This window comes from Petromyzon marinus, chromosome 11, assembly GCF_048934315.1.
Source record: "Petromyzon marinus isolate PM22_M1 ecotype Great Lakes invasive population chromosome 11, UKy_Petmar_22M1.pri1.0, whole genome shotgun sequence".
Taxonomy (NCBI): Eukaryota; Metazoa; Chordata; class Hyperoartia; order Petromyzontiformes; family Petromyzontidae; genus Petromyzon; species Petromyzon marinus.
In genome coordinates, this window is record NC_133677.1 from 13,316,204 (window position 1) to 13,333,802 (window position 17,599).

General features: G+C 48.7%; 1 protein-coding gene across 1 annotated transcript; it reads left to right on the forward strand.

Annotated features, from left to right (window-relative positions):
• The first annotated feature begins 6,236 nt into the window (after window positions 1–6,236).
• PRDX3 (peroxiredoxin 3) lies at window positions 6,237–16,386 on the forward strand. Its single transcript, XM_032951963.2, has 7 exons — window positions 6,237–6,374; window positions 6,619–6,697; window positions 9,841–9,982; window positions 10,848–10,983; window positions 12,249–12,352; window positions 15,040–15,205; window positions 15,977–16,386. The coding sequence occupies exons 1-7, from the start codon at window positions 6,309–6,311 to the stop codon at window positions 16,025–16,027; spliced, it is 744 nt and encodes a 247-aa protein (XP_032807854.1). The 5' UTR covers window positions 6,237–6,308; the 3' UTR covers window positions 16,028–16,386.
• Window positions 16,387–17,599: the final 1,213 nt, after the last annotated feature.

Sequence of the window (17,599 nt, forward strand, 5' to 3'; positions counted from 1 at the left end):
TTGCTGGAATAAGGCCTCCCCCCATACAGTGTCTGTCACGGAGATTGTTTGACCATACTTAACCGCGCTGGTCAGTTGTGGGTCGGTGAAAGGGGTGACCCAGAGACTCGGTCAGCTATCACTTGCCGCTCAACGTTAGCCATGACCCAAGAGTGGGACTCGAACTCGGTTGGCAAGACCTATCGCCTGTAATTTTAATGAAAAAATATCAATCGGGCAAAAAGTTAAACCTGAGTACAAAGTTCTATGAGTGGACGATGCTTGATCGTGTTGCCAAAAAGCGGACGCGTGCAGCAATTGCTGACTTAGTATGGCTATACTTGTGGGGGCTTCCGAGCTGCCAAAACATTCCGGTGGAGTGGTGGAATTCAAGTCGCCAAAAGGCCCTGGCCTATGCGCCTGCACGTCGAGGCGTTCCTTATCCACAAAGACGTAGCAAGCAACAAAATGGATAAGGTTTGCGAAATGAAGCAAGTTTGCAGGTGAAAGGGGTTTTATGTTGTCCTATGTAACAGGCATCGCCCGCGAACACCGATGGCACAATAACAGCAGCTGCAGAGAAGCTTTGGCGTCGAACTCCGCTCGCAAGAGGCAAACGACAACAACAACAAGACCACGCACGTGCGTGGTCTCTGCGATGCCTCGCGAGGTGCTCCGCTGGCGACAACAAATGTTTCACGTTGTGAGCCGCGCCGCGACATGATGTCCCACAGCGTGCGACGACGCCGCGAGACGTTACACGCGATGACGTCGTCTGCCATTAGGCCCAAAGCGGGAACCCTTTGGCGCTGGTTTTTTGCTTCGAAGAATTGCTCAATCCGACTGGTTTTCTCGCGCGTAAGCCTCCAATAGCAACACGACCTTATACTCAAGTTGTTGCATCATCTGTGGAAATGATCGTGACACCCTATTTTAATGCATTGGGAGTTTTCAACCCGAGTTGGAGGGCATGACACAAAGGCTTGGAAAGTGCTTGCTGCACATATTAGGGGTTTGGTTTTTTTTCTTCTTCTAACGAATTGCAACAACACGGAATGTATTCCAGGGCCACTGGGGACGTAAGACTTTAGATGGGTGCTGGCCCCGAATCTGACGCTGTAAACGCAACGTTGGGGGTGCTGTGCCGTTTTGTGACATTGTCACGTTACATTGTGAATGACTGCCCACAGTTTGCTCACCACGCACACCTCAATACGCAAGGCTTCACAGTCACACGAGCATGCTCCTCTTAATCAGCATTCTAGAGACAGTTTTGGTGGATTGTGCGGACACAGCGTGCACGAGACTCTTACCTGTGCGATGGCGAGGTGTGAGTGATTTGCCATGTAACCCCCAGATGAAGAATGATGAAGAATTGGTAGAATGTAGATTTATCCATTTTCAGCGTGGAGTTTTCTCCTGGCATTCCGATTTATGTTTGACATGTCACAATACCTGCATGTAATTTCAGTTAGTTCAGGACTTAAAAATAAAATAACGCTGTGTTCGCGAGAAATCCAACGAGAAAAAAGGCCCTTCAGGCTCGGCAAAAAGTATTTCCTGAGTAAATAATCTGAGATGATAAACACGAGACTCTGAATGTTCTCTGCTTCACCACAGACCGCTGCCACGTGTGAGAAATGCTGAATTGCGAGACGCATTGCTGCACGTCTTCTCGCACCCATAACAAAAGGAAGAGTTCGTTAAATAGAGAGCAGTGTACCCCGGTTTACGCCGTGGGGGTGCGTTGCTGAAAGGCGCGACGACGAATATCGAAACGACATCAATCAAATAAAAAATCCTCTCACGAGAGCCAAACAGAGACCCCGGGTCCGTGCGGTGACCCCGGGTCCGTGCGGTGACCCCGGGGTCGTGCGGTGACCCCGGGCTGGTGCGGTGACCCCGGGGTCGTGCGGTGACCCCGGGGTCGTGCGGTGACCCCGGGTCCGTGCGGTGACCCCGGGGTCGTGCGGTGACCCCGGGCTGGTGCGGTGACCCCGGGGTCGTGCGGTGACCCCGGGGTCGTGCGGTGACCCCGGGTCCGTGCGGTGACCCCGGGGTCGTGCGGTGACCCCGGGTTTGTGCGGTGACCCCGGGGTCGTGCGGTGACCCCGGGTACGTGCGGTGACCCCGGGGTCGTGCGGTGACCCCGGGTCCGTGCGGTGACCCCGGGGTCGTGCGGTGACCCCGGGTTCGTGTGCGCAGCTTCTGCTTCTTCAACACTCATGTACGGCGGTGCGCTTTATCACAAATTATACAGGGTACAATAAAACGCAGTGCACGAAAAAACAATCGCCAAGATACTGAATAATGTCATGTACTACTCTACAGTACATGTCTTTATGCGTGATTCAAAGTGGTTTGTGAACAGGGGAGGTGGAGGAGAAGGCTGAGAGGCGACGACGGATAACGAGAAAGGACAGACGACGATGCTGCCAGCGACGTAAGTGTGCGTTGAGGCGACGCAAATCAGTGGCGTTAATAATACCGATTAGCACAGTTGGTTAAGAAGTTCAACATACATAATAAAGTGACGACGTATTTGCGGGCTATTACTGCACTGGCTTCTATCCTGCTCCAGGCAACATGCAGCCCCGTTAACTACATTGCTCCTGTCAGTAAACACTACATCGGTGGTGGGAACCTACAATCCAAGGGCCAGACACGGCCCACGACTCCATGAGATGGGACCTTGGCCACACGAGACCTACGATATCAAAACAGCCCACAAATAATATACGGTATGTCTGTTGCTGCAAGCATCTTAGGGGCAAAAGGATAAATTGCAGAGCGCCGCAGGCACCATTTGACCATTGGGGCTGTAGATAAGAGGAGCTTCCGCTGTATATGAATTGTGGTTGTTAAGCGATTATCGCTCGACCAATAAATATAGTCTCTCTCGGCTTGCTCTGACCCCTAAGAGGCACCCAGCCACATTGGAGTGGTGACATGGCCGAGCAGTAGCGCATTCGCGATGTGTTGCAGAGGTTCGCAGTTCGAAACCAGCCGACCGCGCTCGTGTTATTCACCATAGATACACGCCGTTTGGCGTCACAGTGGACGTTGAAGATCCCGTGGCATCATGTCACAAGAGCAGGCCATTGTGTGCCGTCGTCATGGTCCACAGTAATCATCGCCCCCTACTGCGAACGCTCAGCAAGGACCCTCGCTTCAGTGAGGCTTCGCGGGGTCAGCCAGCATAACAACGATGATCGGTTCCCAAGTCTTAGAATTGATTATCTGATTCGGTGCAGTTTTAGGAATGCGCGAACCTTCAACTTGCACGGTGCTCGCCACGTGGTACGTTTCAACAGACAACACAAGGGCTGGATTTTTACAGTTAGACGATCTACGTGTCGATCATCGTCAGCCATGATCAATTCACTGCTGGGTGAAAGCCTCAACGAGTCGTCGCCATCTCTAAAGATGCACCTCCGAATAGCGCGGTTGGCTACGTACGGTGCAAAAGAAGTTCAACGTACACGCATACCTGTAACATTCATCCAGCACCTGCACAAGCGCTGATTGAATCTCCTTGGTAGAATACTCGCGGACAAGGTCCCTCCTTTGGCTACCACTCCATCAACGTTCTCGACCGCTGGCCATCATCCCACCTCGCGACTTGTCGAATTCCTGCCTGATAACTTTCGATAATTGTTTCGGTGTCGCTGCATTATTTGAACTGGTCCTGCGTGGTGAAATACACAACTATACAACGTAGTGGCGTAGTGACGGAATTGTCAGCTGGGGGTGGGGTGGGGGGGTGCGGCATCGGGTCAGGTGGGGCCCCAATAATTGATTTGTCTCGCACGGTCGCACCTGGGCTATGATATATCGTTACATACGTTTTTGTCCATTGTTGAAAAAATATCTCATGGTAGTTGTCAAGGGGGACCCAACTTGTATCTTTGAGGGCAAGGCACCCCCTGAAAAAACTAAATTAAATCACGACGTTTCAGAGGCAACACAAGCTTCCGTCTTCAGGTGGAACAGTCACAGCAAAATAGCTGTATCAGCTGTATCAGCTATAGCTACATCTGAAGACGTCTCATCATCACAGCTGAATAAATAATACCTTGTGCCCCCACCCGTCTCTCCACGTGATACATGAAGTGTGAGTGCCATCTCATCAGCAGCATTGGTTCAACACAAGCGTACATGTGGTGCCACGACCGTGGAGCAGCTCCGCAAGCGCCGCGATTTTCCACTACCCCCCACCCCGAGCACACGCAGCACACACGCAGCACTTGCACCCACGTTGTAGTGTCCTGGCGGGGGATTGCCTGGCACGTCGGGTTTTAATCCAAAGGGCCCCTAGAGGGAAAGTCTCACGGTTTCCCGGTGCCACGGAGATTGGCCGACCCTCGCAGGGCAGGTTACATTGCGATGCCCCTAAAATTGGTTTAAAATTGTATGGGCGCAGAAAGAAAAGGTTCCCTGGGCCAACCGCAATGAGCTACTCACAACATCGGGGGGAGGACGGAGGGCGGAATATTAGGCAAGAAAAGGCGCAAGCGCCCTTCCAGACAATGGGCAACGAGGGACAATGGGTGACCGGCGACCACTGTCGCGGACTAGGATTAGGCCACGTTAGGGACGGTCGAGAGGGGCGGTAACTACAGGTAAGCGCACGATTGGCCACGCGGTACAATACTTATCCACACAGGACCGGTTCAGATAGAACTGATGTTAGCTGTGGGCAATGCTGGTGATGTTGCAGCTGCGTTGGGAGTGATGCACACACACAACGAACACAACACTCAACACATTCGTCAGTAACATTGCTGTGGCATTAATAGGAAAATATATAATTGGCGACGTTTCGGGCAATGGCCCTGCTTTCATACCATATACAGTATTGTACATAACATCGCATAAATACAAATATATCCCGTGTAGCCTTTAACAGCCTGTTGGGGCAAGTGCTGTTAGCGAGCACTCATTAAGGCCTGTGGTGTGGCCAGAACCACGTTCGACCGACTGTGTCTCCTCTCTCCTGATACATATTTACACACCGCACCATGTGCTCATTTAGGGCCGAGTCCACCTAAATAAAGACATATCCCTAACTAACCTAGCCCGAGGCTGCCGAGTGGGGGTGATCCACCCAATGAGGAGTCCACTCCACTGAGCGTCGACTCTGAAGCGCAACAAACAGTGGCGTAGACAACATTATCAGCTCAGGGGGTCTGGGCCCCAATATTGTGATTTGTCTCGCACCTAGAGGCTATTCGATATCAGGGGTACCGATATCGGTCCGTGGCCTGTTAGGAACCAGGCCGCAAAGCAGGAGGTGAGCGATGAGTCCGCACGTGGCCCGCCCCCATTACTTTATTATTCACGACTTCCGTCCGTGCATCTTTCCCGCACTGCGCACTCAGTCTCAGTCACAGTGTTGGTAAGCCCACAAGCTCACCCCTAGTAGCCACAATGAGTAACAAGCAAATGTCGCTGGAGAGCTTCTTTTAAAAGGGGGAAAGACCCCCCCCCGGTCCATGAAAAAAATTGTCTTCCACGAAACCGGTCCCTGGTGCCTAAAGTGTTGGGGACCGCTGTCCGATATCACGGCCTCCTCACATCATCGTCGTTACGCTCACGGTCTCGAACATTTAGCGCTATAGGGGCCGCTCCATCTTCGATAAATGCAGCCGCTACAGCTCCGTAGTAGTGCCTCTTTGCAATATAACCTCACCGCTGTAATTACATTTAAATAGAACGCGGAACGCAAGTTAAGGCATTTCCATTAAACCGAGTTGTAAAACACATTCCTGCGGAGGGAGCTGGTAGTAGGAACGTTGAGTTGCTCGGTCAATGGCCAGGGTCAACGGCGGCACCACGTGGTGTATTCCGCAAATTTGCCCGACTGTGAGGGCGGGCACAAGCCGGCGTGAGTAGGTTAAACATTGAGATTTATAAGGGCACCACGGGGTGACCAGCCCCTCCCCACCCAGCCCCTCCCCCCACCCAGCCCCACCCCTCCCACCCTCCCCACCCAGCCCCTCCCTCCCCTCCCAGCCCCACCCTCCCCACCCTCCCCTCCCCTCCCCACCCAGCCCCGCCCCTCCCATGTTTGTATGCACGACGGACGGACACAACAATCCCCTGTGGGCTACTGGTGTCACCAGGAGGCTCCTCCCAGTCGTCGTCGTTGACAACGTGACACGTGGTGGCTGCCCAAGGGGGCCCCACCCCCAAGTGCGCCCACCAGAGGGCGCGCCGCGAGCACGCGCCGCCTACGGGTGCCGACTTGGCGACTCACCGCGGCAGCTTCGCGTTTCGTCGTCGTCGTCGTTGCGACACCTCCACCACCACCACCAGCACAGGGAGCCATGGCCGCGATGCTGGCAAGGTCACTCGCATCGCCGCTGCAGCTGCTGCGGCGTGGCGGAGCCGCGGTGAGTCGCCGCCACCACCGCCACCAGACGGTCCACAACAGCGCAATGAGCTGCGCTCGCTTGGAACCTGGAACCTCACTTGGCTCCGAGCGCTCGTCGCGTGTCCAGTTCGTTGTCCCCCCCCTCCTCCGCATCTGCCCCCGCCGCACCTCCGATTAGCACGGTTGGCTACGTACGGTGCGAAAGAAGTTCTACGTACAGCACGGCGTGCTGCTGCTGCTGACTGCTCGCTGCTGTGTTGCAGGCGAGGCTGGCGGTCACGCGGGGACTGCGGCCCGGTCCGAGCGGAGCGCCTTGGGCGGCCCGGGCCGCGATCAGCACGGGTGGGGGAGACACCACCACTACCACCCACCACCCACCCACCACCATCATCATCACCATCATCACCACTACCCACCATCACCACCACCCACCACCACCATCATCACCATCATCACCCACCCACCACTACCCACCACACCACCACCCACCCACCACTTCCACCACCACCCACCACCATCACCATCATACCACACCACCCACCACACCACCCACCCACCACTACCACCATCACCCACCACCCACCCACCACTACCACCCACCCACCACTACCACCATCACCCACCACTACCACCCACCACCATACCACCCACCATCACCATCACACCACACCACCACCCACCCACCATCATCACCATCATACCACACCACCACCCACCACTACCCACTACACCACCATCATACCACACCACCCACCCACCACTACCACCCACCACTACCCACCCACCACCATCATACCACACCACCACCCACCACTACCCACCACCACCATACCATCCACCCAACCACCATCACCATCATACCACACCACCCAACCACCATCACACCACCCACCACAACACCACCCACACCACCACGTGTCACAGCCAGGGGGGTTAATGTGCAATGTCGCTCAGTCAGAGGTTCAGCTCCGCTGTGCATTCCACCCGTCCAGTTGTGTTGCGCAGCAGTGGCGAGCTGCTTTGCGTCTTACGCAACTCCGTCACTTGACAACTTCAGCCGTCGGAGGTCGCTACCGTCTGTTGGATGTAGCGGCCTCTAGCGGCTGCGAGGGTCACGGCGAAATCCGTTTCAACACGCGAATCCCAAAAATTCCAAGCAACTCGCTGGTAAATGGAGGCGCCGTGAACTTGGACAATGAATATTAATCGATGCCTCGTTATGCACGAAGTTACAAGTCGGCCAGTTTAGTGTAACCGCTGTGCGCGCGTGTGCCGTGAGCAAACGTTTGCCAGGGGAACGTGGAATTTCCAGCAGCGACTGGAAATTCCTCGTGTGAGCAGGGAGACAAGTGGCCGGTCAAAGGTGTCTTCTCTACAGATGTGCATTCTCCTGGAGTGCAAGTCAATAATTCCTGAATGATGCCTCAGCATAAGCATGCAAAGTGTTATTGCAGAGTTATTTTATAAGTTCGTTTATCTTGCAATACATTGGCAGAACGTTTATTTTCAGAGGAGGCCACTTTCGACGTTAAGACATCATCAGTGTGAGGGCAGCCACACATTAGAAACCATTGGGGTTTGACAGCAGCACGATGATGATGATGGGGCGGGGGGGGTGTTTTGACATTCGTGTATTGTCGGCGGCCGCATTTCAGCGGCCGCACTAAAGGCCACCAGGGGCTGCCAGTGGCCCGCGGGCCTTGCCATGAAGAACACCGACCGACGTGGTTAATGAAACGTACACAGTAGTGCTGTGAATTACACGACCGAATTCATACTATTTTACACTTTGAAAGAAACATGTGCATCTCTCTGGGTGGCACTATTTAGTATCGCAACATACGCAGAACTTAAGGGTTGCGCGTTCAAATACCGGTTGGTTGTCAACCCGGCTAATTACACAATGTAACACGATTTTTGTCCCTGGGTAGTAAGTGTTATTTTCTAATTGCTTATGCGTCAAAAGTATAGAAAACGGCTATTATTATTCCCCACAAACTTTGCTTTTGTGACCAGGACTTTACGTGAAGGAATGACACAAACGCACACCACGTGTTCTCATTGAAAATCGGTACATTTCAAAATATCACTGTCCTGCTCACAAAAGCAAAGTTTGTGAGGAATAATAGCCATTTTCTGTACTTTTGAGGCATAAGCAATGGGAAAATAACATTTACTACCCAGGAACAATGTTTTGTTGTTGCACAGTGTTATCTCTCGGGGATCCATGAAACAGGGTTGTGGGACCTCAAGTGTGGTTCTATGTAGATAAAGGGGGCCACTCATGAGAATTCCCAAAGGCTGTCTCGGCGAACGGCCCACAGCGATGAGCGCGACTCCAAATGTCTCAGCTTTGCCTCGCTTTGTGCGGGTTCGGTTTGTGCGATTTTGCGTATATACACCTCAGATTAGCACGGTTGGCTACGCACGGTGTGAAAAAAAGCTGAACTTGCGTAACCTCTTTCTACCCATAATTTGAAACTGTGTATGCGGTTTGAATTCACTCGCATGCAGCTGTGCGATCGGACGTGGGACAACATTGTGCACTGTACGTGCTATTTGACAGGCACCTGTCTCGTGGGTTTTCGCTTTGGAACGCATCTACTACCGCGTGAAGCGCGGGAAACCCGTTGACCCTTTTTTTCTGGGCACCCCTCGCTTGACACATTCGCGCCCCCACGTGACGCGCCGCGGTTGAGCGGTGGAGGTCGTCGATTGGTAAATGCAAGCACGCTTTGTTGCGAAATGCTCTCGGTTACAGAAATTGTGGTTGGCTCGTAAGCAGCTGAAGCCGTGCAACACCGGGTTTAGCACAAGTGTAACACAGTCGTGAACTTATTCATGCTCATTAAACCTTGCTTACACTTTCACTTTTTGGAAATCCTAAACATTGTATTCTTAAAAGGAGCAAATTTCTGCAAAAAAAATCAAGACAGTAGACTTGTCCTCAAGTCAATTTAGTCACCAAATTTGTTTTTATTATAATTGATTTTTTTGGGTTAGGCCACGTAATTATCTGAACAAATTTGTGTCGTTAAGAACCCTCCACCACCCGACGCAGCCAAACAAACGAATTACCAGGTGGTGTACAAGCGTGTAATGCCCCAATTATTGTTTTACCTCACCCGTGAGTTGAAGAACAATCCCCTCAACCAATATTGCCAATCACAGAATATACAACATTTAGTTTTAAACAGATTTGGTCAGATCGTTACGTGGCCAAACCCAAAAATGTATTGAGAATCGTAACATTGGCTGCAAAACCTTACGTGTCTTTCATCTCATTATGTAAACACATTACCCACTTCAGCAATTGTTTCTTGCTGTGGTTGTCCCACCTGATGACGGACGCTTGTGTTGGGCCCGAAACGTCGTGATTTAATTTATTTTATGTTATAGCTACGTGACTTTACCGAAAGAACCAAAGAGTATGAACCCCCTCTCTTGTTTATCTTCCACAATGCCCCTCACCCCGACCACTGCAGCTTGCCACCTCAGGGCTGCTGCTGTGACAAAACCCGCACCCCACTTCAAGGCGACAGCTGTGGATGATGGGAAGTTCCGCGAGTTGTCGCTCGATGACTTCAAAGGGCAGTACCTGGTCCTCTTCTTTTACCCTCTCGATTTGTAAGTGCAGCAAGAGCACACAGACCCCAGACACTGCATGCGATGGAACTCCCACCTTCCCTCGGCCCTTGCACATCATTGTGACCCGCTCAATGAGTGAAGCTATGCCGCAAACCACACGACTATAACGTCGAGGGCTGTCTTAACATTTGCGTCAGTATCTCATAACTATTAGTCTTCTATGAATGGCAAGACTCTCATGTATGTTAAACTTCTTTCGCACCGTGCATAGCCAACCGTGCTAATCGGAGGTGCAGTGTTGAGTCTATGGGGAGACTGTATGTGTGCATTTTGAACTTCTTCCACACCGTACGTAGCCAACCGTGAGACAGATATTGTCTCACGAGCTGATTTTGCGTGTCTTCATTTCAATCGCTCCATCTATTTATTGGGTTGTCTTGTTAGAGTTCTTTGTTTTTATTTGGCTTGGATGTACCGTATGTCATGCATGGTTCTTAGTAATTTCTTATATTGACATTAATGGTGAATAACATATGTGAGAATTCCTAATTATTTCTATATGTATGAATGTTGAACTTCTTTCACACTACATATGTATATACGTGCATCATTTCCATTGTTTACAAGGGCTTACAGCACTTAATTTGGCGTGTGATTATACAGTCAATATTGAGGAGAAAAACGTCATCCCGGTTGTAGAAATAAAGAAAGTCCTGGGATATGTTTATATTTGTCGGGATTTAATTGAAAACTACAACCTGGGTGCAAAATGGAGAATTTCCAAAATGCCCATCATTGCATTATGTGCTCTCGGGAAACGTGCAAATCCAGAAATGTATTTCTGGAACCATTGCCGATGTAGGTGGAGTTTTACGTGTCCGTTAACGGGGTTGTTTCCCGGCAGCACGTTCGTATGCCCCACAGAGATAATCGCATTCAGCGAGAAGGCCAACGAATTTCACCAAATCAACTGCCAGGTGGTGGGCGTATCTGTCGACTCTCACTTCAGCCACTTGGCCTGGATCAACACCCCGCGCAAGGTGCCCAACTTCTGTATAAATAATAAAGAGACGTATCGGTCTTTCAAAGTGATGTTTTATCGCAGCATTTGCTTAAGCGGGAAAACTGTGTTACTTATTTGTGGGCGCCACGGTGGTGAGATGTTAACGACCTCGCCTGGTATTCAGGAGGTTGTGGGTTCGATCCCGACCCTGACGCCTGTATATTTGGAGTTTGCACGTCTCTTTCCCCGTGGTCGTGTGGATTTTTTTCTGGTTTTCCCACCGCATATAGAAAGTGCATTTAGCTGCTATAAATGTCCACATGATAAGCCACTTAGTTGAGCTATCATTTGTGGCCAGGTCGCTTCTGAAAAAGAGATATATAATTAAGTGGGTTGTACCTGGTAAAATGAAAATAGTGTTCTCGTTTATAGTTTAGTTTGTGTCTTTCTACGTCTCATGAGCAGATTGTGGCGTGTTAGCTGCTTCTGGGTTGCTAGATGTTATATGCAAGAACATTCCACTTTCACGACGCATCCTGTTTTTGAACAAACATGTGCAATCCTCTTGCGCATAAGATCTACCAACTTCGGGAGCAGTTGTGTGCTGATTAGACCCAAAATGTCCCATCTCCGTCCAGAGTTTGCCATCTTAAACAAATGCTGCTCAAAAAAGAGTTTGGAAGGCTTTTAGATTTAAGGGAAAAAAATATTTTCATGTGGTAAGATTCAATTCTTGTCTCGTATATTTGTTTAACGAGGAAACACCACGGGAGCCACATAATAAGTATTAGTTCTATGTGTACAGTACATCTTGGCGCAGAGTTGTTTATGCATTTCACACTGAAGCTTCACGTTTTGTGATCGCCTTGCACGACTTGTATAATAATATGCAGCTCTTTATTAATCCACTGCTGAATGGAGGCCTCCCCATGCCGTATCACGCATGAAAGCTGATTGACTACACATTTAGGAAATTGTATTTATTTCTGTCGAGTGGCTGGATCAACATAATTTGTGGATCACATTCGGTCAGATCAAATTAGATTTTGCTTGCGATTGGACTTGGCACATGATCGGATCCCATTAGATTCAAACTGTGCCCCCCCCCCCCATAGAAAACCTATTATTTGTAAACTCTCAGTGACAAGATGGACATCATGTTGCCTACAAGGATTTTAAGTCGTGATGTTTATGTTTTATGATGGCACTTTGTAGATTCATTAAATGAATCAATAAGCGATTGCACGAGTGTAACCCCCAATTGTGTGGTGGCTTTCTTACTTTGTGCCATCCTTCTGCCAGGCTGGTGGCTTAGGCCACATGAACATCCCTCTCCTTTCCGACTTCAGCAAGAATATCTCAAAGGACTACGGCGTGCTGCTCGAGGAAGCTGGCGTGGCTCTCCGGTACGAATGTCGCATACCCGCCTCCTGTGCCTGTCCACCTGCCGAACCAACAACACGTCTGTCTACCTTGGCATGTCTTCTCCTGCCCACAGAGTAGCCACTGCAGCACCATTTACTCTCGGCCACGGTATATCTGACCTTGCAAAATAAATATTGTCGGTATAAGTGCCAGCGCCACTTGTGTAGGCGAAGGTCGTGCCTATAAAATGCAGAACAATGCACTTTGGTTAATATTGCAATTGGTATTCAATGTCATGGTTTTCATATATGGCTGAAGCAGCCTTTGGTTAAAACATGAGTGCATCCTTAACCAACTTCCAAATGCAAAAGCACACCCCATCCGATTGGGATTTGAGCGCTCTGACCACGGTGTCATCCAACATCACAAATTATTAAAGTTGGCAATTATTACTGTCCAAAAAAAGGACAAGCCTGCTGCTCGTCAACGTTAAATGTCATACACGTAGCTGCAGGGAGCATTAGTTTATGCTCCACATCACTTCTACCAGTGACTTGCTTCGGTGGGCTAAATAAATGAGGCCCATCGCCTATAACGTTTCTTTTAGACTTCACGCTGGGATAATTTACCAGCCTCCTACCGGCAACGTCTTTTCAAGCTGGAGGAACATGTGGTCGGGCAGCGCACGCACGCTACCAAGGCAGAGCTCGTGGTTATGTGCACCGCTGGGCTCGGCCACTGAAAGGAAAATGGCTTGATGGCTTGTGGTGCCCAGTCCCTATAAGTACAGTGCTGCATCACATATCTGCCTTGTCCGATTATCCGCCCACACCCAGTGCCATAATTGTTGCGTGTAATGTAACCGACATTTTCTAATAGATGTTCTGAAATCCGACCTTTTCATATATCTGACTACAGATATATGAAAAGGTCAGTCCATAGCAAGTTGGATATGCGACATTATACTCTACGATCACAACAGCGTTGTCGTCTGAAATTGTGGTTTCAATTTATTTTGACTTGTGCAATTTCAAGTGCAATCGAACCCACCCAGGCCTGCTGCATTGACACACATGGTGGGGGTTGTGCGTCCCTGCGGTACACTGTTGACAGCCACTAATGGCCATGCACGATACAGTGAGGGAAAAAAGTATTTGATCCCCTGCTGATTTTGTACATTTGCCCACTGACAAAGAAATGATCAGTCTATAATTTTAATGGTAGGTTTATTTGAACAGTGAGAGACAGAATAACAACAACAAAAAATCCAGAAAAACGCATGTCAAAAATGTTATAAATTGATTTGCATTTTAATGAGGGAAATAAGTATTTGACTCCCTCTCAGAAAGATTTCTGGCTCCCAGGTGTCTTTTATACAGGTAACGAGCTGAGATTAGGAGCACACTTAAAGGGAGTACTCCTAATCTCAGCTTGTTACCTGTATAAAAGGCACCTGTCCACAGAAGCAATCAATCAATCAGATTCCAAACTCTCCACCATGGCCAAGACCAAAGAGCTCTCCAAGGATGTCAGGGACAAGATTGTAGACCTACACAAGGCTGGAATGGGCTACAAGACCATTGCCAAGCAGCTTGGTGACAACAGTTGGTGCGATTATTCGCAAATGGAAGAAACTAAAGAACTGTCTATCTCCCTCGGCCTGGGGCTCCATACAAGATCTCACCTCATGGAGTTGCATCAAAGGGACGATGGATGGGGCCATGTACCGTCAAATCTTGGGTGAGAACCTCCTTCCCTCAGCCAGGGCATTGAAAATGGGTCGTGGATGGGTATTCCAGCATGACAATCACCCAAAACACACGGCCAAGGCAACAAAGGAGTGGCTCAAGAAGAAGCACATTAATGTCCTGGAGTGGCCTAGCCAGTCTCCAGACCTTAATCCCATAGAAAATCTGTGGAGGGAGCTGAAGGTTCGAGTTGCCAAACGTCAGCCTCGAAACCTTAATGACTTGGAGAAGATCTGCAAAGAGAAGTGGGAAAAAATCCTTCCTGAGATGTGTGCAAACCTGGTGGCCAATTACAAGAAACGTCTGACCTCTGTGATTGCCAACAAGGGTTTTGCCACCAAGTACTAAGTCATGTTTTGCAGAGGGGTCAAATACTTATTTCCCTCATTAAAATGTAAATCAATTTATAACATTTTTGACATGCGTTTTTCTGGATTTTTTTGTTGTTATTCTGTCTCTCACTGTTCAAATAAACCTACCATTAAAATTATAGACTGATCATTTCTTTGTCAGTGGACAAACGTACAAAATCAGCAGGGGATCAAATACTTTTTTTCCCTCACTGTATATGTATGTGTGTTGAACTTCTTTCACACCATACGTAGCCAACCGTGATAATCAGAGGTGCGGGGTAAGGACAACAAACTAAATACAAAAAGCAGCTCTCCGGAAATTAGTTTTTATTTTAGATTTCAAAGTGCATAGCTCCAGTGGCTTCCTAATGCCGGAAGGAAGACTTAAATTAATTTCTTTAGAACTGCTTTTTTTAGTCTGTTGTCCTTCCGCACCTCCAGTTAGCACGGTTGGCTACGTAGGGTGTGAAAAAAGTTCAATATGCATACATAAGTTCCAGACGGCCGCAAAAGCGTATCTGAAAGCGCACGCTTGCCACAAATGCGAGGGTCGCCTCTGTGAGCGCGGCGCTACGGCGGCGCCGTGTTGACTGCCGTGGTCGCTTTGTCGCTGGTCACCGCGCGCAGGGGCCTGTTCCTCATCGACCCCAACGGCGTAGTGCGGCACGCGAGCGTCAATGACTTGCCCGTTGGCCGCTCCGTGGAGGAGACCTTGCGTCTCGTCAAGGCCTTCCAGTTTGTGGAGGAGCACGGGGAGGTGTGCCCGGCAAACTGGACTCCCGAAGCTCCAACGGTAAAAACGCACGCTCGCGGACGTTATCGCTGGAATACCAGAGGTCAATTTTGACAAATATGCAGTAAAAAGAGCTTTATAGCTCATCGGATTCCTCCAGTACAAATAAATATTCTGAATCTATTCTGGTGTAGCCTCCAAAACACAAATACAAAGTATTTGTTTGTCCATCAGGCAATTGACTTTCGAGACCAATATTATCCATGGCTTTTTTTTCCCAGACCAATTTTATCCAGCAACAAGCCTCACTCTGAGACCCAGAAGGGTGAAACCAGACCAGAGTTTGCTTGATTAAACAAATGCTGCTGGACATTGGTCTGGAAAGCCAATAGACTGACAGACTAAAGCACATTTGCATTCATGTGCAGATACAGAACGAAGCTCTGTTATTTGCTTATACTAATAATACTCCACAGCAACATAGAATGGAATTATGTAGCCTAAGAAGACTTCACTCATTGCATCAAATTAACTTTGGTGTAAGCGCATTCATGAGAAGGCTACATCTAAATGTATATTTTTCAGCGTTTTGTTACATTGGAAAGAAGGCCTTATGCATTTCACATATTAGGCACACAAATATTTACAGTAATGTATATATTGTGATGATTACCCTATCGATCACCATACTACTCAGGGGTAAGATAACATGCAATAATAATAAAAAAAACAAAAGCATATGTTTTACCAGATTCAGCTATATGATATACAGATAACTTTGGAAGGAAGTATTGCCGTAAAAATCCACGTGTGTGTGTGTGTGTGTTTCAGATCAAGCCAAACCCTCAAGACTCACTGGAGTACTTTGAAAAAGTGAACTGAAGAATTGAAACTGGAATGTAGAGGTTCTCATTGTCTATAGCAAGACGTTAATATTGTTACAGCTTGAACTGAACTACATTTGGTAGTCAGTCTTTAGCGCTTATCGACTCAAAGTGTCTTCGAATCCAAAAAATGTATTTTGATACAAATACGTGCTTTATTAAACACGACCTGAACATAGCAGTTGAATTCATCATGTCGACAACTTCGCAAATTACCAATCTCTGCAACTTAATATCAGCGTAATGTCTCTGTTTACCGATGTGTGCATCATTACAGTTGACAGAAAATTCTGCTTTAATTTGGTTGACGAGATGTGTGTGTGTGTGTGCAAACCTATAAAGCACACGATGAATGAATGATTGTGGGTTGTTATGTTGTCGATGGTATGTTGTGGTTAAAAGCCGTGGAACATTTGAAAGCAGAGTAGCCAATTGCAGGGGCATCAAAGCATCACTGAAAGTGCCTCATTGACCGCCATGCTACGGGCATGCCGAATAACTAACCTACTTTGCATGCGATAGATGTTCACTTGTAATGTTTATTACTGGCCTCAGAGGTGTAGTGAGGTGATAAAATCGAGATAGATGAGATTTGGGTGTGGTTAAATGAGAGGAAGACAGACGGGCTAGCAAGACGAGATAAAGTGATGTAAGATAAAGAATACATCTATGTATGCAACATGTATATGATCCATAGGGATCTAGAAGATTATTGATCCAGAAGAGAGATGAGCGACATAAACGAATCTACAGGTTTCCTTCACTTTATGCCACTTAATTGCAAGGCCCGCGAGCCACTGGTGGCCTTTAGTGCGGCACCTGACGATACGCAAATTGTGAAAACACCCCCCATCATCATCGTGCTGCTGTCAAATCCAATGGTTTCAAACGTGTGGCGGTCCACACACTCATGATGTCTTATCGGCAAAAGTGCCCCCCCCCCCCTCTGAAAATTAGTGAAGAACACTGATTTATGCGGTACTAGATGCGTTCCAAAAATAATGGCGCACTACACGAGGGAGACGGCTGCGTGCCGAGTAGCCCGCACAGCGCACACGAAAGGCCTCCTTTGCCAGTACCAAAATATAATAATAAAAGGGGAAAAAACCTATTATATTTTGGTACTGGCAAAGGAGGCCTCATGATGTAGATACATGTACTGTATGGAACAAGAGCAAGAGGAACGGGATACCGCCATGGAAGTCCCCATGACGGTCACGGAGGGCATGGCTAAAGATGAGCAGCAGGAAGGAAGAAGAAGCGCTTTGCAGAAGGGAAAGGAAGATTGACTGCGCCAAGATGTCAGGGATGCGAGGGCAGAGAAATAGCGGGCAGGAGTAGAGCTGCGTGGAGTCTGTTTTCAAAGGGGGTGGGGAGAGGGGAGGGATTTAGAGTGGGCGTAGCCACACCAATATTAAATAACTTACGCTTGGTTCTTTCGGTAAAGTCACGTAGAAGGGAAATAATACAAATAAAACAATTAAATGCTCACGACGTTTCGATTGCAACACAAGCAATCATCAGGTGTGAAAAACCACAGCAATACAATTTGAAAAAAGTGTGCTGTGGT

Bases quoted from the DNA above. Each gene is read 5' to 3' on its own strand.
- PRDX3 (XM_032951963.2), top strand. From the start codon at position 6,309: ATGGCCGCGATGCTGGCAAGGTCACTCGCATCGCCGCTGCAGCTGCTG. The intron at 6,375-6,618 runs GTGAGTCGCCGC...GCTGTGTTGCAG, and splicing joins TGCGGCGTGGCGGAGCCGCG to GCGAGGCTGGCGGTCACGCG. The intron at 10,984-12,248 runs GTGCCCAACTTC...TCCTTCTGCCAG, and splicing joins GGATCAACACCCCGCGCAAG to GCTGGTGGCTTAGGCCACAT.